The 21,970-nt window shown below is 37.1% G+C and overlaps 4 protein-coding genes across 11 annotated transcripts; 3 read left to right on the top strand and 1 right to left on the bottom strand.

Annotated features, from left to right (window-relative positions):
- Positions 1-3,829: 3,829 nt before the first annotated feature.
- LOC141643228 (uncharacterized) lies at positions 3,830-5,542 on the bottom strand. Its single transcript, XM_074452291.1, has one exon. It carries the CDS (start codon positions 5,344-5,346, stop codon positions 4,105-4,107), a length of 1,242 nt encoding a protein of 413 aa, XP_074308392.1. The 5' UTR covers positions 5,347-5,542; the 3' UTR covers positions 3,830-4,104.
- Positions 5,543-8,564: 3,022 nt separating this feature from the next.
- On the top strand, positions 8,565-9,940 carry LOC141641544 (uncharacterized). The gene is made up of 2 exons (XM_074450201.1): positions 8,565-8,735; positions 8,828-9,940. Exons 1-2 carry the CDS (start codon positions 8,565-8,567, stop codon positions 9,938-9,940), a joined length of 1,284 nt encoding a protein of 427 aa, XP_074306302.1.
- Positions 9,941-11,360: 1,420 nt separating this feature from the next.
- LOC141643225 (pentatricopeptide repeat-containing protein At3g02330, mitochondrial) lies at positions 11,361-21,627 on the top strand. Of its 8 annotated transcripts, none has more exons than XM_074452289.1 (4): positions 11,361-14,385; positions 15,245-15,327; positions 16,859-16,967; positions 20,497-21,627. In XM_074452289.1, exon 1 carries the CDS (start codon positions 11,428-11,430, stop codon positions 14,113-14,115), a length of 2,688 nt encoding a protein of 895 aa, XP_074308390.1. In that variant the 5' UTR covers positions 11,361-11,427; the 3' UTR covers positions 14,116-14,385; positions 15,245-15,327; positions 16,859-16,967; positions 20,497-21,627. The 8 variants fall into 8 exon arrangements, with proteins under 8 accessions (XP_074308390.1, XP_074308386.1, XP_074308388.1 ...); XM_074452285.1 differs by having other exon boundaries at positions 15,227-15,327; XM_074452287.1 differs by adding an exon at positions 16,612-16,724 and having other exon boundaries at positions 11,361-15,327.
- Positions 20,373-21,924, top strand: LOC141641542 (pentatricopeptide repeat-containing protein At3g02330, mitochondrial-like). The gene is made up of 5 exons (XM_074450200.1): positions 20,373-21,002; positions 21,151-21,363; positions 21,498-21,627; positions 21,781-21,825; positions 21,914-21,924. Exons 1-5 carry the CDS (start codon positions 20,373-20,375, stop codon positions 21,922-21,924), a joined length of 1,029 nt encoding a protein of 342 aa, XP_074306301.1.
- Positions 21,925-21,970: the final 46 nt, after the last annotated feature.

Genomic DNA, 21,970 nt, shown 5'->3' with positions numbered 1-21,970 from the left:
TTTAGGGATCAAAGTCAATCTAAATTTTTTATTTAGTTATATTAAGACGTTTGTCATGTTTACCGGATCGTTGCGAAAATGTACTTTAACCCCGTTAAAAAGGGTATAGCTGTATAGGCACAAAAAAAAAGGCACATTTGATAGGCACAAAAATAACTAGGTAAGCCATTATGTAGGCATGTAACTCTTTCAAACATATCCAATATCACATTTATTTATTTTTGTGTCACAAACACCCAATCAATATTTCATAGACATTGATGTCCTATAAATGTAGGTTTCTTCACCATCTAACCAAGGATTCTTGTCATCATAAAGAATGTGTTTTGGTAAATCTTCTCATCCTTAACCTCACAAATAAACGCATCATGACAATCTTGATCGTTGTTTCTTTACTAGATAAAATGTCATTTTCTGTATCATGTATATTGTCTTATTATATAGAGTTATTGGTAATTTGTTAATGCCTCATATAACCATAGAGGCATAGGCAAACCAATAACGGGATAGAGACATTGGATATACGAGTAACTTTTTACTAAAGTAAAAATTCTATTTAATAATTCTTCTATATAAATTAAAAAAAATATAATTGTTTTAATAAAAGAGTGTATAATAATACATTAATATGTGGGTAACATGTACTATCACCACCTGTAGTATCACCACCTATAAATGGTTTCTTCCCCTCTTAAAATCAAAGGTAAACAAATAAGAGGGAGTATGAAATTAGTAGCCAATCAATGTGAAAGTATAGAGCCTTCTTTTGGGGCGTATCCATTACAAGAGATAGTTAGTGCTAGTCTAAAAAAAGACTTATATAGTCACGTCACTTTCTTAACATTTCACAAATAATTAATCGAAATAATTCCTACGATTTTGAAATAAATTGGACAAGAATTAATCCATTCTGATATTTGGTCGGAGTTAAAAAAAGTCAAATACCAAATGGTTTATAACTCCACGCAACACCTGAAACACTGTACCCTCCTCCACCATAAATTTAAATGTTTACCCTTTATATATACAATCCAAAAATGAATCAAATGTCAAAAAGAAAACATAAAATCTTTATTTCAATTCTTTTCATTCCAAATGTTATTAACTTGGCCTTGGTGTGAGACTGTGAGTGAAGGTAGATGTTATGGACACCAAAATAGTTGAATCGGGAGTCCACCATCAAACAATTAGTAAAGTATACTACCAGTTATATGATATAAAATCAGAGCTCTATACTAAAGTTTTCGAGTTTTGTTTTAAAGAATCTGAGTTATAATGTAAAGTATCTAAACTCATCCACTTAAATATACAAAAAATAAACTTTAAAAAAACTCATAAAAATATTAAAAGTACATAGGGAAAAAGAATAGAGAGATTAAAAATATTTAAAAAATATAAAGGTGGGTTTTATGGTGGATTAATATGGGCCCTGTGGGGGTATAGATGACATTTTTTGTAAATATAGATTTTTTTTAAATTGTAAATATATATTTTAAATAAGGATAGAATGATCATTTTCTTAGCCAAATAAAGAAACATGTAAAGTGGAGTTGAATGGACGAAAAAGGAATACTTGCAAAGTAGAGTTGAATGGAGGGAGTATATTTTATGGTAACGAAACAATACGCCAGCAAGGCAGCAACCTAGGCCCAAACTCTAAATACAGACGTTAAAGCCCAAGAACAAATCAAAACAGACCGGGATCCAAAGATAAAGTGGTGTGTTAAATATCGTCGACACTTTTACTAATTATCGTCGATTATTACCACAACAACTTTCCAACATTCCTATTAACTCCCCCTTGTTTCTTTCTCTCTCTCAAATCTTTCTAAAACAAAAAAAGACGTTTTTTGGGGAAAAATCGTAATTTAATTTACATAATTTTCGATATCGACTAATGACAGTAACAACGATCAAGCTAGTAACGATGTTCAAGAGATATGTTTATGTTTTAATTACATTTCAAGTTTATGATTTCAAGTCTTAAATGAGTTTGGGGATATGAAGTGTATTATTTGAAGGAGTATGAGAGTATAAAAAATAAAAAGATAGTGGAAAGCTAAGGTGATAGAGTATGAGGATGTCTAACAACAACAAAAATAATAAAAAGCCTTATACAAGTGGTCTCGAGTTAATCAACGCAATATCCCAGATCTGCTAAACAAACAGCTAAAGCGCCCTAACTCTAAACCTTCATTCAATTAATTTTTCAACCATACAGCCAAGACATGATATTCATCAATTAAAATCCTCTCCATTTCCTCCTTTCTCCATTTTGTTTTACCGGTCTGGAGGTCTGGATTTTACCCTTAGGCTTGAACGATCTAACGATCACAATTTCAATCAACGAATGATGAGGTGAGGGTAAAATAATACTCGATATACTCAATGAGAGCCATATCGAGTAAAGATAAGAGTATTATTTTACCACTTAAAAGAGAGCATATTTGCATCGTTCCGTTTGCTTGAAATCTATGCATCACATGATCGCATACAATTGGGCAACCCAAGGTTAATGGAGTTGTTTGACAAAAAGATCAGCTAAGAGAACAACATGTCTGTCTCCATATAAAGGAAGAGACAACTCAAGATATTCCTTCTAAGCACGCACTTTTATCCACACACAGTCGAACCATAAGTAATCAATCAGCTTCAGCAAGCACGCAGTTTAACTCGAACAAAAGCTTGTCATAGCAATCAAAGCAAATGGGGTAATGATTAATGCATCAACCCTTTCTTGCATATTCACAATCACCTCAAACTCCAACCAAATCCTTTTTTACTTGACATTACAGTTGAATAGCCAAGGTTCGAAATCCAGGACTTAGGCTCTTCAACGATTTATCATATTCATGCACTGACTTCCATGGTGGAAGTCCATTTCGTATCATTTAAACAAGAGACCAAAAAAGGTTGACCTCATCCTCTATTATTATGAATAAAAGCACGGAAAGAGTTAACCCACATCAGCAAGCTAAACAGAATCTAGGCTCAACAAGCTCCCGGGAACGAGAACAAGTGAAACCGAAGACAACGAGACCGTCCCTATTCGTCACACCCCTCAACAACCAACAAACAGCATCAGTCAACAACAACTAGTAGGAATTTATGCACTCATATTTGTCCACTAGAATCCTATCTTAGTTCGACACTCCACTTTGATTGCATATCGCACGTTCTTAGACAAGCTATGACCCTCAGGCCAAAAACAAGGAACCTGTTAAGAAAAATTAGCAGTGTCGGACACTTCAACACTCTGTCATGAGCAACACTTTTTCTTAGAATCTTCATCCTCAAACACACTGCTTAGCAAATGTAACTACATCACTTTTTGGAGAGGCCCAAACAAATCAACGCAGAAGAACGCTAAACACATCTCGTGGGAGCTAGACATTAGCCGTAAAAATATCATATATACATACATTGGCGATTTTGCAGCTTTAGTGACAACAATGAATCGTTATGCAACTGATCAAGGTAAATTAGCAGAATGTAGCAAGTATATCACCAACACAATGTAGATTACACAACAAAAGTTTTCTTTCATGATGCTACATAATTGTTAGCTACGGAGTACATAACAATTAACAAGGATAATTATCCAAAAACATTGAAGTGCACAAGACCTTAGTTTCGCAATAATGGTATAAAGAAAAGGCATATCTAAAAATTTAGACATGCTAATGAACCTCACTAAGTGAGCCTTGTCTAAAAGGCGCACCTAAAGTGCCCCAAGGCTTTGGATAGTGCCTCATCCAAGGCGGGTCTTGGGAGCACTCGAGGTGCGCCTTTTCAAACTAAGCACAAGACAGTGAAGACACCAACATTATTAATTGATACTGGAAAGCATAATAATCATCAACTTATATATTAGTACTGTACAGCTTGCAACATCTGCCTCTTACGAGTTAGGACTACAGCTTCCTGAATTTGCATCAAAATAAACTAGCAAATCACTTTTCCATATTCCATTTACATTAACATTTACATTTAAATGTCCGAGTTACTAACATCTAAAAACTTGACAAATGGGATTAATAGAAGCAGTTGCAGCTCTTATGAACCACTAACATTGATCATGATAAAATGCGCGATATTTAATAATCAAAGAAACGCATGGAAAACATAGCTGACCTGTGAGTCAAGACTCAGCTCATCAACAATAACATCATCAACATTCTCCCCATTTCGCTCCCTCTTTCTCAATTCATACTCAGCATCATCGGTTGGCAACTCATATCGACAAATAGGACAAGTATTACGAATTTGCAGCCACGGCAAAATACAATCCCCATGATAATAATGCAAGCAAGGCAGCTGCCTCACCACTTCCACTTCCTCACCTGAAACCTCGTCCCTACAAATCGTGCAAACCACCTCATTCTCCTTCAAACCACCATCTTTCAACAACAGCTTAATAGCAGGGAGACTCTCAATTACCGCCTTAGAAGCGGGAGGACTCCCTCTCCAATCATTCATACCTTCCTCTATTTCACCAAGTATAGCCTCATACATATCCACAGTGAAGTCCATATCGTAAACTTCGCTATAAAAACTATTGAGAGCAAAATGGGTGTCCCAATCTAACTCCAAAACAGCATCCTCCCCGCCCAAATTGTCGTCATCCGACTCGATTACAATCTCCCTTTGCTCCTCCCTCTCTTGGTAAGCATCAAACAAGGTAGACACCCCGGCGTCCACATTATCACCTTCATCAACAGCACTTCCATTATACAAGAAATCATCATCAATTCCTCCATCATTTTCTTCATTAACATTTCGATTATTAAACCCTAGATAATCCCAACAAAAGGGGGGACGATCAAAATCACTGACCCCACCAAACCCTTGATTATTATTATTATTATTATCAAAATCATAATCCGGGAGATTCCCATCATCAGATTCTGTATCAGAGTCTAAATTAACAACACGCGAACCCTCAAAACGACGCGTTTCTTCATAATTGGTTTGAGAAGAGCTCCCCAAACCAAACCCTAACCCTAATTCCAAATTAACCTCAGATCCACCTCCGTTGAAAAGTCCGCGCCTTTGCGGGTCAAGCCGGCTCGACCCGAAATAAGAACCCAAATCAGCACCTTTGAAGGTGACGTCATGCTGATGATAGGGATGATGATGATGGTGATGATTATCCTCTGGAAAAGCAGAAAAGAGGGGTTCGAAAGTATGAGTGCCGTCTTCGACATCGATGTCGAAGTCGGGTTCGGGTTCGGAGTCGGAGAGGGAGATTGGAGAGTGAGGTGTGGTGCCGGGTAAACGGGTTATTGGGTTTACGGTATGCCGGAGCTCCGGTGCGTTGCAGACAAGGTTGGAAAAATGTGACATTTTTTGAGAAAAATATACAAGTAGTAGTTGATTTTTGTGTGTTGGTTTGTTATTGATTGTGAGAGAAATTGATTGGCTTGGACACAAGTTTAAGGCATTTTGTATTTGTGTTCAATGTTTATTGACTAGTAGCGTAATTGGGTAATTGTGTGCAACACTCTTCTAATTCTACTATCACAAATTTTAATTTGTGACGGAAGTATTCCACTGTTCCGTTCCGTCACAAGACCTTTCACAAGAAGCAAGTAAGAGATCAAGTGGGAGGGGGCTGTGACAAGACGGATTGTTCTACTATAGTCTACTAGCTTTGGGCCATGGTCCCATACTCCTATGGACAATAACCCATATACCTCGTCGTATTAAAAACTCTTGGATATGACGGTCTTACAATTGAGATGGGGTAGAAATACGATAGATACATGTTTATAGCTTGATAACCAACTAGTTACTCAATGGCTAACTACTTTGAGAAATTGTACAAGCTTTAACTAATTTTAAAAAAACAGCACGAACAATTAGTAATTCGATAAAACAAGAAAAATATTTATGGTCCCCCAAAATTAATCTGGTTTAATTCTAGGTTAGACAAATATAGTAAGGAGTAGTTGTAAACTACCTTCTTGTGTTGACCCCGCTAGCCCATTGTGTCTAATACCAACCAAAGTGAACTTGCTCAAATTAATAGATAAAAGGCTAATTTGATAACTTATACCTTGAATAATCCGTTTTTTCAAATCTTATACCTAAAATAACTTTCTTTAAAATCTTATACCTGATATAACATTTTCTTTTATACTTGATACCAAATTAGACTTCCGGTGAGAAAAATTGCTTACTGACTGTTTTGCCCTTATTAAAGGATGTGTGTTCATTTACCCTCTTCACCCCTTATTATTCCATTCAACCTTTAAAATTATCGATTAAAAACCCTATAAATCTAAAAACCCCCAAATTAAATTAATCACATCAAAAGCCCCAAATTAATCGCATCACCATCTACAAACAAGCAATCAAAGTCATCGTGCCTATCTCCAGTCAATTCTAACCCATTGTTCAGGTATGTAAAGCTCTATTCCCTAAACTTGTCTTCATAGTTAAGGTTTTTTTGATGTTTTGTACTGTATTCTTCATAACCTTACTTAATTAAGGTCTTTATTTGTGCTTTTTTCTTACCCTTTTCATATTTAAAGTTGTTAGGTTGTACTAGTGTATACACTTAGGATTTACTTGTCTTTTATGCTGTAATCTTCTTAAATTCGTATTGTTTTCTGAAATCCACTTGAATTTCTGCTATTTAATGGGTTTGTAGGATGGAGATGCTTCTTACTGTTAGAATGTTCTTTGGGGGTAAATTTATACTCGAATGGTAAACCGAATATGTTGGAGGTAGTACGCAGATTAATGGTGGTATTTCGATTAATCGCTTAACATATGGCTTCATCTTTAAAGCTGCATATAATTTGATTGGTACAGATGGGGTACCATTTGTGTGGTATAAGAAGTATGGGGGGGATTTAAGTAGTAGCAGAACCTTAATAAAGACTTGGCAGGAAGTGGGTGAGGTGAAAAAATCAAGAGATAAGGACAATGTAATTGATTTGTATGTGACCACAGAAGAAGTAGCTTTTGAGATGGACCCTACTAAGCAGATTGAAAACTATGGGCTTACCAAAAGAAGTCCAGCAAAGAAGAAGCCCACTACTGATGCCCCATTGAGAAGAAGCCCTAGAAAATTATCAGTTAAAAATCAACCTTCCATATTAAATGTTGACCCTGACCCTGACATTGTAGTTACTCCATTTATTCCACTTACAATTGATTTCTCACACACCAAACTCCCACCACAAAATCCTCCCCAAAGATTTCCAAAGCTAGCTTGTAGAAGGGCTGATAAAGGGAAGGGGAAGATAGTTACTGAGGATTTTAATGTTGTTAAAGAAGTTGATGGGAGGCAGGATGAATCAAGGGAAAGTGATTTGAGAAAAAAAAGTAAGGTTCAGGGAAAAGCTGTTGTTAAGGGGAAGTCAGAACATGAGGAAACATTTGTGAAAGGTTTGGATAAGGGTACGGGAAAGGCTGCTTTTAAATGCAAGTTAGAGGTTGAAAAGAAGGGCAAGGTTGGTAAGGGAAAATGTCAGAATAAAGGTAGATCCAAAGTTGAAAAGAAGGGCAAGGTTGGTAAGGGAAATTGTCTGAATAAAGGTAGATCCAAAGTTGTTGACCAAGATCTAGACTCGGGAAGAAGCGGTTTGAAGTCGATGATGATGATGAGTTATCAGATTTAGAAGATGAGGTGAAGTTTGGTATTGGTGAAGAAGAGTTGCAGCAGGATGATTTGTTTGAAGGAGTAGAAGGTGATTCCATTTTGCAGACAGTAGAAAAGGGGTTAAATTTTGAAAAGAATGTGCAATGGGGTGATGAAGATGATGTTAACTCAGATGAGTTAAGAAGCCTTCAAGGCAGTGATGATGAAGCTGATAACAGACCCACTTTCAACCCTGATATTGATTTCAAAAAAAAGGTATCACTTTCTGTTGGTTTGTTGTTTCCAGATGCAAATTTTTTAAGAAAGGCCTTAGTACATCATGCAATTGAAAATAAGTATGACTTCTATTACTTGCATAGTGCCAGGGATAGACTAAGTGTATATTGCAGACATAGGTGTAAGTGTGAGTTAGATAAGGTGAGGTGCAAGATTGTAGGGTGTAAGTGTCCAAAAAAGTCTTGGTGTCCTTTCAAGATATATGCCACTTTAAAAGAGGGGGATACATACTGGGAAATAACAACAATGGATTTGAGACATTCATGTGAATTCACTGGGTATACAAGAAAAATTACATCTGAGTACTTGGCAGAAAGATATCTTGAAACATGGAGGGGTGACCCAACTTGGAAATTATCTGCTTTTCAAAAGCAAATATATAGAGATTTAGGTATTGAAGTAAAGTATGGATTATGTTGGCTGGCAAGGGCAAGAGCCAAACTGATGATCTTTGGTGATGGGGCTGATCAGATGCTTTAGAGTGTGGGACTATGTGGCTGCTGTGAGGAAGTATAATCCAGGATCCACTGCAATTGTTATGGTGGATAACATTGAAAGACCCCTCCTATCTTTCGAGGATGTATTTATGTTTTAAGGTGTGAAAGATGGTTTTTTAGCGGGATGCGAGACCATTAGTTGGAGTGGATGGGTGTCATTTAAAAGGAGCATACCCGGTATGTGCTTGGTAGCGATTGGTAAGGATGGAAATAACAACATTTATCCCATTGCCTGGGCTGTTGTGGAAGTAGAAAATGGTTCTACTTGGTCTTGGTTCTTAAAGTTATTAGTTGAGGATTTGGGGAAGGAAGATGGTGAAGGCCTCACTTTTATGTCAGACAGGCAGAAGGTATAACAAACATATATAATCTTTTCATTGTCTTTTATTCAGTCTATTCCATTTTAGTTGTCTGTTTATGATGTTTTAACATTTGATTGTAGGGATTGGTGGATGCACTGAAGGTGATTACCCCAAAAGCTGAAGTGAGATATTGTGTAAGGCATATATGGGCCAACTTCAAGTTGCAATTCACAGGCCAACTTTTAAAAGATTCATTTTGGAGTGCAGCAAGGTGTACAACAAAGGCTGAATTTAACAAACACATGGAAGGTATGAAGTTTCTCTCAAAACCTGCTCATGCATACTTGGCAGCAATCCCCCCTCAAACCTGGTCTAGACATGCTTTCAGTCTCAATTGTAAGTCCAACTTGTTGTTGAACAACATTTGTGAGACCTTCAATTCAGTTTTAAAAGATGCTAGAGACAAACCAATTTTAACTCATATGGAATGGATACGAAGGTATGTAATGAAAAGACATTCTGAGAAAAGAGAGGGTTTGAAAAGTTGGAAGGGTACCCAATTGCCTTATGTGGAGAACTATTTGAAATGGGCTGAGAATGAGGCAAGGTTTGGAACAGTATTAGAAGATTTGAATTATGAGTATGAGGTTGATTATAGAGGGGAACAACATGCTGTCAAGTTGAAGGAAAAGAGTTGCACCTGCAACCATTGGCAGTTGACTGGCCTCCCTTGCATTCATGCAATAGCTTGCATTATCAAGAATAGAGGGAATTCAAAAATGTATGTTGATGAAGTTTATTCTAGAGCCACTTATTTGAGGGCTTATGGACAGTCCATCACCCCTATGCCTGGTGTGAACCAATGGGATAGAGTTGGCCTAGATGAGCCACTGCCACCTCCTCATAGAAAATTTCCTGGAAGACCAAGTCACAAGAAGAGGAAGAAAGAAGCTGGAGAAGGAACAAGCAAGTCTGTGAAGAGGCCAAAGAGGCAAAGAGCATGTGGTAACTGTGGTGTACTTGGTCATAACACCAAGACTTGCAAAAATCCAACTTTAAGCAGGGAAACGAATCAAACTCAACCTGAGCATCAACAACAACCTATGGTTGCAAGAGCCAAAAGCAAATCTGAATGGTCGAAGAAGGTAAGAGAAAATATTGCAAGAAGGAAAGCACACAAGGAAATGACTTCTGAAATGGCTACTTCAATAATCCAAGAAAGTCAAGCTAGTGTTAATGTCCTAGATAATTAGTTCTTCAATTGTTAGGACAAGTTATGTATTGTGTTTGGACAAGTTATGTTTTATGTTTTGGACCAATTTATCAGTTTTTAGGCTAATGTAATGCATTCTGTTGACATGCCTTTGTGGTGTTATGAACAAGTTTACCATTCAGCAAGTAATTTGGTTGCAGCAAAAAGTTGGCTCTTGTAATGGCAACATGTTTTAGACATACAATTTCAACACTTACTTGTATTAATACTTGAATAACCATTCGGGAAATACAAGATATAGAAAATCGGCTCATAAATTGAGCTATTAAGACTTTAAGAGTACAAACAACAACTAAATAACACCTAAACAGCAGCTAAACAACACCTAATAGCTACTACTAAAATAAGTGACTACAACAACCAAAAGGCAAACAAATAAGATCCTCCAAACACTGCTTCTCAACATCTTGTTGCTAGATGATGCCTGATTGTTAACCCACTTCCTATTCTCCTTCAACATCTCAATATCATCCCTCAAATTCTTCATTTGTTCCTTCATATGTGTAGTCTCCGTTTTTAAGATATTGTTCTCAAGCTGCAATATTTTCTTCTCCATTAACAATTGGTTGATAACATTTTTCTGCCAATCATTTTGGGATTCATCATACCAACCGAAATAACCACAACCACGAAAATCAGTTACTGTGTTGTAGAATTTGCAACCCCAAAATCGTCTTCCTGGGTTGTCTTGCGTCCAAGATGTTACAAGAGCCAAAGGAACACCACATCCACACCTTCGTACTCTGCTCGAAGACTCTAACCCAACACTCCGAGTTGACATATCTGCAAATATCAAATTTCCCCCAAATTGATATAAACCCGAATTAATTTAGGGTTCTAACCCAACACTCTGAGTTGACACACTTTTAAAATTAATCAATCTAGAACAAAAATAAATGAATATAGAGTAAAAAAATTTACCTTAATACGTTGTAGTGTTGATGAAAAGATGAAATTGAAAGAGATGGATTTGGGAATAATTAGATGATAGAGAATAATAAATGATGAAATAAAAGAGGTAAAAAGTAGATGGGTGCTATATAAAAATATTGGAATAAAAAACAACATTTTATGTCCAAATTTTGAATTCCACCGGACTCAGGCAGTTTTTCTCACCGGAAGTCTAATTTGGTATCAAGTATAAAAGAAAATGTTATATCAGGTATAAGATTTTAAAGAAAGTTATTTTAGGTATAAGATTTGAAAAAACGGATTATTCAAGGTATAAGTTATCAAATTAGCCTAGATAAAATGACATGTTTTGATTCAAATTAATTAATTGACTAATTTCATTATTATTATTTAAATTTAAAATATTTTTTTTTTTTTTTTTAAAAATGAACGCGATAAGTCGCAGTCTCTTACTGAGTAAGAGTAAGAATCAAACCCCTAACCCTAACCCTAACCATAACCAGTGACCAGATTGCCAAACGGCCAACTAACGAACCGCATGATTGTCATTATCTAATGGCGCCAAGTTTCTCAGTCCTTTCCTCCAGAAAATCTGTTCCTATATTGTTGATCTCTCCTTTAACAATCGCCAAATTTCTCAGTCCTTTCCTTCCCAAAATCTCCTTTGATAATGTATTCAAATCTATGTTTATGCGCCAAATTTATACAGCTGAACATAAACTAGTAACACCCACCAAGAAGAAAACTTTTTCCCACATTTTTCAAGAATGCACTCATCAAAGAGCTTTAAATCCGGGCAAACAAGCCCATTCCCAGATGATTGTTTCTGGGTTTCGGCCCACCGTCTTCGTTGCCAATTGTTTGATTCAAATGTATATAAAATGTTCGCGTATAGGATACGCACATAAAGTGTTCGACTTTATGCCTCAACGAGATACAATATCCTGGAATTCCATGATCTTTGGTTATTCTGGAGAAGGGAAGATTGATATTGCGCAGATTTTATTTGATTCCATGCCCGAGAGAGATGTGGTGTCGTGGAACACTTTGATATCGAGTTACTTGCGGAGTGGGGATCATCGGAAATGTGTGGGTATATTCTTGGAGATTGTGAAAGAGGGAGTTTGCTTTGATCATGCTACGTTAGCTGTAGTTCTGAAGTGTTGTTCAGTAATTGAGAATTATAAATTGGGTGTACAGATTCATGGGCGTGCAGTGAAATCGGGTTTTAGTGTTGACATGGTATCAGGAAGTGCTTTAGTTGACATGTATGCAAAATGTAAGTATTTGGATGAATCCTTGAGGTTTTTCTTTGAGATGCCTGAAAAGAATTGGGTTTGTTGGAGCGCTATAATTGCCGGTTTTGTTCAGAATAATCAGTTTTTTGATGGGTTGGAGTTGTTTAAGGAGATGCAAAGACAAGGAGTGGGAGTCAGTCAATCTACCTATGCTAGCGTATTTAGGTCCTGTGCCGGGCTATCTGCAATTAAAGTAGGCTGTCAACTGCACGCTCATGCTTTGAAGACAAACTTTGGTAAAGATATCATTGTGGCGACTGCTACCTTGGATATGTATGCAAAATGTCAGAGATTAGTGGAATCTAGGAAGGTATTTATGTCAATCTCACGTCGGACCATACAGTCCTACAATGCCATGTTAGTGGGTTATGTACAAAGCAATCAAGGCTCTGAAGCATTGCTAGTATTCCAACATATGAGGGCATCCGGCCTTTTGCCCGATGAGGTTACTTTGTCCGGTGCCTTTAGTGGATGTGCTATGACCAAAAATCTTTCAGCAGGTTGTCAACTGCATGGTTTAGTCATGAAGTATAATTTTAGATTCAATGTTTGTGTAGCGAATGCTATTTTGGACATGTATGGAAAATGTGGAGATGTTATTGGAGCTCAAGGTGTTTTTGATGAGATGACGAGGCGGGATGCAGTGTCTTGGAATGCGATAATTGCAGCTTATGAGCAGAATGGGCTTGGAGAGGAAACTCTACGCCTATTTTCTTCAATGCTGGATTCTGGGATTGAACCTGACGAGTTCACATATGGCAGTGTTTTGAAAGCGTGTACCAGTAAACAACATATTACACGTGGCATAGAGGTTCATGGAAGAGTCATCAAATCAGGAATGGGTTTCCACCCATTTGTAGGAAGTACTATAGTTGATATGTATTGCAAGTATGGTAAGATTGATGAGGCTATGAAGCTTCATTATAGACTGGAGGAACAAAATATGGTGTCATGGAATGCCATTATATCGGGATTTTTATCACAAGATCAGAATGAGGAAGCACAGAGAATTTTTTCTCGGATGTTGGAAATGGGCACTGAACCTGATAATTTTACGTATGCTACAGTTCTCGACGCGTGTGCTAACATAGCAACAGTTGGATTGGGGAAACAAATTCATGCTCAAATCATCAAGTATCAATTGCAGGGAGATGCTTATATTGTGAGCACTCTTGTAGACATGTACTCAAAGTGTGGCTTAATGCTAGATTCTCAGCAAATATTTGAAAGAGCACTAGAAAGGGATTTTGTGACCTGGAACGCGATGATATGTGGATATGCTTACCATGGTTTTGCAGAAGAGGCTCTAAAGGTTTTCGAAGACATGAAAAGAGAGAAGGTGAAGCCAAATCATGCAACATTTGTGGCGGTTCTCAGAGCTTGTGGTCACATGGGTCTTGTTGAAAAAGGTTGGGCCTATTTCTGCTCAATGTGCAGCTATGGACTAGATCCTCAACTGGAGCATTATTCGTGCATGGTGGATATTTTAGGGAAGTCAGGGCAGATTCGAAATGCCCTAAAACTTATTGAAGACATGCCATTTGAGGCTGATCATGTTATTTGGAGAACTTTGCTAAGTGTTTGCAAGATGTATGGAAATGTAGAAGACTTGGATGTGGCAGAAAAAGCGGCTGATGTCATCCTGAAATTGGATCCTCAAGATTCTTCCGTCTACATTCTTCTCGCAAATATATATGCTGATGCTGGGATGTGGGACCAGGTTTCCAGGTTGCGGAAGGCAATGAGGAAATATAAGGTAAAGAAAGAGCCCGGTTGTAGTTGGATAGAGGTGAAAGGAGATACACACACATTCTTAGCTAATGAAAAGGCTCATCCAAATCATGAAGCTATTAGAGAGGAGTTACGTTTAATTTACAATGAGATGAGTTTGAGTGAATATATACTGGAAAGTGATATTTCTTTGAATACAGAGATAGGAATATAGGATGATGTTCTTATTTGTGCATTCGTTGTGCCTATGCATCGGGTCATCGATCACTGGCAGCTTTGGAGAAATAAATGTCTGCCACAATATGCCGTGGAACGTCAAACCCTGTGACGCCGTCAATTTGGTCTATCTTGGCAGCAGTCAAATGTCAGTGCAAGGGTTAGTAGGAATTCACTGAAGATCCTTTTCCCGGCACGAATTCTAAAAACATGTCTGGAATTGAAACTGCTACCAAACTACCGGAGCTCTGGGATGCAATTTTGTCAGGTTAGTGCATTAGACCACCTCCTGTAGTTTTCTTGGTAGAGTCCCCCTTTTTTATTTTGTGGTGATCTTGGAAATATAGGAAATTTATACTGCCATTTGAGTATTACATTTCATTTGAGGGATTTTTGTTAGTTTTGTTATATAAACCCTCTTTTTCCTGCCATTTAGATTGGAAAAGTGATTAATTTTCGGTTCGGGCTTAGTATTTATAGTTCGTTTTCTAGATCCCCGGACTTAAATCATAAATTAATGACCATCTTTTTAAATTTATACTTATGTTTTCCATTACTGTACAGTATCAAGTTGACATCATGCTAGTCATAAAATTACATGAACCCCTTAACATACGGTGTCATTTTCTTGTGTAGGACTACTAGTCTACTACCAGTAAAATTCAGACGTTATAGGAGAAACCATAGAAAAGAACTGTATATATTACGAACTAGAAAATCTTATATGAGACTGTGTTGTGCACACAATTGTCACACCTCGTGTCATATTCATCATTTCATAATAGCGATAATGGTCTTATTATATGAATGCAATGGTGCTCACGCTAACGAAAAACAGAAAATTTATGAGAATATCAAGCTTGAAACTCCAATATATATATAATAACATTACTTGGTCTGAACATTTGACAATATTCTTTAGCTGGTTTTGACTTACGACTTTATTTTCGAGGAAGGGATGGGTACAAGAAGATGAAGGTCATCCCTCCCCATGTAGTAAATTATACAGCAAAAAAGAAAAAAAAATCACACTACACACATCAACGCCATAACTATTAGGTCAAATGAACAGAAATAAAAGTGTCATCAGAATCACTTGGGTGGTTTAGGTATTGTGCTTGGATCAGGTCGTGGACGTCTACCGAGCATACGAGGTTGACCACGGTGCCCAGCATCAGAAACCATACAAGAAAGGAGGATCATAAAGATGGTAAGTAATATCCGCAATCTGTTGTTCATTTTTCTCTGTATTTTCTTTACTGTTATTCTAGTGGACTGGAAGTTGTTTCTCTTTTGTTGATAACTTGATACTAAGATATGAGAAGTAATAAAATTCAATGGGTTTGCAGATCAATATATAGGAGAGAGCTTTAATGGGTTGGTTTATTTGGTTAAAACACGAACGAACAGTTCAGGGCCTCGGTTTTTAGCTGAAACCCATGTAGGAACAATTTGGCATTTGGCATGATTGCATGAGGTTATATACTCATATCTTTCAGAGTCAGAGCGTAATAACAAAAAAATATGGTTAATTTAGTGGTCATGGTCAGCAAGTTATCACATATACACGATATACTATGGGTATACTTAGTACTAACAAAAGTAGCAGGTAATAATTACCCCCATCGCCTAGAAAATATATATGTTAAAAAGTTGGTTTCTTTTTAACGTTTGGAGGAATGCTATCTACCGTATTCTTTGGATCTTTTCTCTAACCTGCTCCTCTAATATACGATTAAAATTTAAAATATTTATTTTACCCACTTGTTTGACGAAGAACGACTATTGTTATAAGCCGATATTCGAGAAGGTCAGAGAAAGTTAGAAGAAGGTCGGTAACATTCCTCTGTGTATGTACGATAATTTTTGTGTTTTTTTTTCAATCGCGGTCACTTTCCTATTCCTTCTTCACGACTCTGTAGTTGACATCAAGGGAAAGGAATCTATATCTTGGATAGAGATAACTTGTGCTGGGATTAAGTAGATGAGATCACATGGATTTCATTTGTTTTTATTTTCTTACACATTAAGCTTATGAAGTATGCATTTGTTTTTTATCTTCTTAGGCATTTTTTTATATATAATCTTCTCACTTTCTTAGGCATCTTGCATTTGAAGCATGCACTTGAATTTTTTAGGGAAAACCGTACAAAATAGCTTACCAAATATTTCCCGAGCCTTCCGGATCTCTTGAAACTTTGAAAGTCATTATTCATGAGAGCTGATTAGGTAGGGTCGTGGATCATGGACTCAAGGCAAGTGTTGACTTTGACTAAACAGCATCGTAGTAATAAGACTGGTTATTAGAGCCAACACAAACTGAACCAGCTCAAAAATAAACAACCTGTAGCGATTCATTATTTCGTATCTGAAATTATCCAGCTCGAGTAACTTGTTTTCAAAATTACCAAAGTTTCTGACACGTCTGAAATGGCTCTGCCAAACTGACCTCGACACAAACTCGATCAACTGACTTGTTAAACAAGTTACGCAGATGATCACTTCAGATGTACATGGAACGGAAGTCAAGATAAGCCACTAATTAAAGGTTCCAAGTGGATACATATAGTTACAAAAGATGAGATCATAAATAACGCGTTTGCATATGTAAGTGTTGTACTTAATTCTTAAGGTAACTCGTTACAATAATAGACCATTGACTTGATGTAGTGGAAACAATAATACGTCCAAGACTTCCAACCTATTTTTGATTTTGATACTCTTTTTTCCTATTGATCTAGGTTGAACTATTGACTTCGTACGGACTTTCTACGTCCACGAAGTTTCGGAGATCACAGATGAGGAATGGCAAGGAAACCTGGTTACGTTGTGATTGAATACAAAGTCCAGGTTAGTACTCACATTGTAAGTTGTATGCAAACTCACCCATACTCGTGATACTTCGTATTAATGTTACAAGAAACTCTTTTTAGATAATCCATAATGAAAATTGCATCAGGAATTGTTTTAGTGAGTCATTTACTTCGAATATGAATTCAAATCAATAATAGTTAGTATTGAAATGTTGGAATTTGGACTTTCATCAGTTGCCTTTTGTTATTTGTGAAACTTCTTCAATAAGATGGGGAATCAAACCAAGTAATAAACTCGCCCTAAAACCTTTAAAGTTTGCTATGAAAGTAGTTTTGAAAGTGAATAAAACGAGATTGTATATTTGAATGTAAGTTACTAATTCGACTTAGTGTAACGGCCCCGATCATTAACTCTGTTTCTCAACTCTTAGATGTTCTGTTGATATTCATGAATTTTTTTTAAGTGTTTTTGCCATGGTTAGGTTCGTTCATTCATTGACAGTCATGAACTCATGATACAACATGTATTCATGTCGCATCGGTGGATTGCCAAGTCCTCCTACTTCATTAAATACACAGCATGTTTGTGTTGTTTGCCACTTTCTTACTTGATTGTCAGTTAACATGTAGCCGGAGAACTTGAGGAACAAGTAAGGAAATTGCAAAATATGATTTTTAGACTGTTGTAGCTGAAACAATATGTACAAGACTCAAATTTCAGGAGGATAACAGGAACACACACTATAAGTTTTAGGATACGTAAAGCCAAGAAATAGTTCATACTTGAAAACCATACATGCTTCTAATATATTCACTCTCTCTTATATGGAGTACATTAAGTAATTCTATGGTGGTTTGGGCATGATGCTTGGCCCAGTAATTGGATGAGAGCCGAGAAGGCGACGACTGCCACGAAAGCGCACCAGAGGCTGTAAGAGAGAGGAGCAGGATTATCATGGCCACAAGGATGATGAGCTTGCATTTCTGAGCCATCATCACTATTTTTACTTAGAGAAGTGTTGGGTATTATGGGAGTCAGGAAGTGGAAAATAAATAAGGTGCTCTTGGGTTTGTAGGGTTGTCTCCCGTTATATACAAAGGTCAAGTTGTTTCTCTTACGTCTTTGCGTCAATGAGAGATTAAATTAATCTCAAGTTGATAATTTCCGGTTTTAAGTATTCTAAGTTTGAATTTTGGATCACTAATGACCACCAATAACCATCTTCCGTCACCAGCAGCCCTCTTCCGTCACCTGCTTCTTTCACCAAAAATAAAAAATAGTCCTAATTTTACTATGGAGGTGCGGGAAACCAAATAAATAGAAACACTAGTGAAACAAAAGTTGGATTGAAAAAACAAGTATGGTCTATGGCTTGGCCAGGAAGCGTCAATTAAGGACTGAGTCATATTGGTACTCGGGTGATGCTTGAGGAAGGGTAGTGAAGTCAGTTATGAAGGGGAATGAAGAGTGTCTATTGCAAATGGTTAATCGTGATAATTTGTTTTTTTCGGATGATTGGAGTTTAAAATTAGGAGTCGTTTTGGTTGCCTCGATAAAACGTAGGCATTAGGAAATCCCATGAATTGAAAAATCAAGACTTGTTTGGTTGACATATTTTTTGTAAAATGGAGGAATTCTAACTTCCTAGGAACTTCCAATGCCTACATAATGGGGGAATTGGCTTACCTAGCCCCCCCTAGGTAATTGAAAGTTCCGGTGGAATTAGATTCCTACATTGATAACCAAACAAGTTTTCTCAAATCACATGAATTCAATGTAGGAACTTAATTCTTATGAATTAGCATTTCCTAGGAAAATCTAATGCCTTCATGAACCAAACGACTCCTTAGAATAAATAAACTTGAAATTATTTCGAAACTATGCCAGTTTGAAGAGGCGACAAAGGTGGAATTGTTGACGACTGTTTCGACGATAATGTTTTCCAAAAATTCTATTTCATTTTCTTCCATGAACTTCTCTTCTTCTCTCTTTTACTTATTTGATTATGATTATGAAAAAAAGACAATAAGATGAAATATGATATTGCAAAAATGGTAATCAAGCTATTTCAAAGTCATCAGCAGTGGTACTGGACTACTGGTCATTACGTAGGGTTAGAGAGACCTGATTAGGGGAAGCTGATACCATTTAATTGACTAACCAATAAACAAATTTGATTATGGTTATTAGATCTTGACTACTAATAACTAACCATTACAATTAGGAAAATGAGATAGCGTTACCGGGTGGTACCGGGATCAATACTACCCAGGGTATTTTGGTAAACTAATACTCATTGAATTGCTCAGCGTTTACTGTTAAGCATCAAAGAGGAGACCGAGACTAAAGGCCTTACTCAATAAAGCAAGTTTCCGGGCAATAGAGAGGAATCCCCACGAGTCCAGGCCAGCACCCACGAGCTAAGGGGCAGCCAAGCCAAACCAAAGCAAGAGAGAAAAGGGAGTGAGCTCGGGCGAGCTTAACTGGAGCTAGGGCGAGCCCGTACCCTACTCGCACGAGCCAACTGACAGGATTGACCTCGAAAGTGGGAGGTCGTGCGACCAGACCTAGCTCTAGCAAGGCAAAGGACTTTCTTAAGGGGCCTAATCGTCATTTAAGCCTTAGTTAACCTTAAAGCTTGTACTTAATATAAATACCTCGTGTAATTAGAACTAGAGATTATGATAGTTTAGATTATTTTAGACTACTTTAATTAGCTTAATTACATCTTGATCTTTCCTTAATTATTGCTCAAACAATCTTAGATCTAGCTTGGTAATTGAAGATTACTTGGGTTTTGTATTGGAGAATTGACAACTCTTCATCATTAATCAAAACTTTCTTCTATTACTCTTCCATTTCGTTTGTTAATCTTAAGTTGATATAATTCTTTTACTCTTTACTTAATCCTTTACTTAAATCTTTTGTTGATTGCTTTAATCAACTATCATGTTTATGCTTGTTAAGATGTTTGACATCATTGATGACATGATTACCATGATGATGTGTGAGTAGTCTTCTAGTTAGGGTTAGGGGGGATTAGGGGAGTAATCATGGGTTAGATCTATGCTTAATAAGTTCATATGAATAATTGTATGTTGTGTTTTCAACTTATGCACATGTTGTGTTTTCAACTTATGCACATGTTGTGTTTGATGAAATGCTTGATTGACAACCTAGCATGATTCTCTAATCTTTTCAACAAGACTTGTAAGACATAAATCAACTCAAGGATTGTTAGAGTATGCATATAGTTGAATAGGGAGATCCAAGTCGTTGTAGGTGTCGTAAGCTATAAATCAACTCGACTCCGAGACCTAAGTCTCCCTAGGAATTGTAAGACATAAAAATCAACTCGATTCCAATACAACTATAATCGTTTGTATGACTCATTAAATCGATGAGGCTATGAAGCTTCATTATAGACTGGAGGAACAAAATATGGTGTCATGGAATGCCATTATATCGGGATTTTTATCACAAGATCAGAATGAGGAAGCACAGAGTTTTTTTTCTCGGATGTTGGAGATGGGCACTGAACCTGATAATTTTACGTATGCTACAGTTCTCGACGCGTGTGCTAACATAGCAACAGTTGGATTGGGAAAACAAATTCATGCTCAAATCATCAAGTATCAATTGCAAGGAGATGCTTATATTGTGAGCACTCTTGTGCACATGTACTCAAAGTGTGGCTTAATGCTAGATTCTCAGCAAATATTTGAAAGAGCACTAGAAAGGGATTTTGTGACCTGGAACGCAATGATATGTGGGTATGCTTACCATGGTTTTGCAGAAGAGGCTCTAAAGGTCTTTGAAGACATGAAAAGGGAAAAGGTGAAGCCAAATCATGCAACATTTGTGGCGGTTCTCAGAGCTTGTGGTCACATGGGTCTTGTCGAAAAAGGTTGGGCCTATTTCTGCTCAATGTGCAGCTATGGACTAGATCCTCAACTGGAGCATTATTCGTGCATGGTGGATATTTTAGGGAAGTCGGGGCAGATTCGAAATGCCTTAAAACTTATTGAAGACATGCCATTTGAGGCTGATCATGTTATTTGGAGAACTTTGGTAAGTGTTTGCAAGATGTATGGAAATGTAAGAGGACTTGGATGTGGCAGAAAAAGCGGCTGATGTCATCCTGAAATTGGATCCTCAAGATTCTTTCGTCTACATTCTTCTCGCAAATATATATGCTGATGCTGGGATGTGGGACCAGGTTTCCAGGTTGCGGAAGGCAATGAGGAAATATAAGGTAAAGAAAGAGCCCGGTTGTAGTTGGATAGAGGTGAAAGGAGATACACACACATTCTTAGCTAATGAAAAGGCTCATCCAAATCATGAAGCTATTAGAGAGGAGTTACGTTTAATTTACAATGAGATGAGTTTGAGTGAATATATACTGGAAAGTGATATTTCTTTGAAAACAGAGGTAGGATGATGTTCTTATTTGTGCCTATACATCGGGTCATCGATCACTGGCAGCTTCGGAGACATAAACGTCTGCCACAATATGCCGTGGAATGTCAAACCCTGTGATGCTGTCAATTTGGTCTATCTCGGCAGCAGTCAAATGTCAGTGCAAGAGTTAGTCGGAATTCGCTGAACGAGCCTTTTCCTGGCACGAATTCTAAAACCATGTTTGGAATTGAAACTGCTACCAAACTACTGGAACTCTGGGATGCTATTTTGTCAGGTTAGTGTATTAGACCCACCTCCTGTAGTTTTCTTGGTAGAATCCTCCTTTTTTGATTTTGTGGTGATCTTGGAAATATGAGAAATTTATATTTATATTACATTTCATTTGAGGCATTTTTGTTATATAAACCCTCTTTTTTCTGCCATTTAGATTGGAAAAGTGATTATCGGTTCAGGCTTAGCATTTATGGTTCAGGTACTACATCCCCAGACCATAATCATAAATTAATGACCATCTGCCTTCTAAAATTATACGAGTACTTATGTTTTCCGTTACTGTACAGTATCAAGTTGACATCATGCTAGTCATAAAATTACATGAACTTAACATATGGTGCCCT

The sequence above is a fragment of the Silene latifolia genome, chromosome 2 (assembly GCF_048544455.1).
Source record: "Silene latifolia isolate original U9 population chromosome 2, ASM4854445v1, whole genome shotgun sequence".
In the NCBI taxonomy this organism is placed as follows: domain Eukaryota; kingdom Viridiplantae; phylum Streptophyta; class Magnoliopsida; order Caryophyllales; family Caryophyllaceae; genus Silene; species Silene latifolia.
The sequence above is the reverse complement of the archived record's forward strand: the minus strand, read 5'-3'. Positions and strand labels throughout refer to the sequence as shown.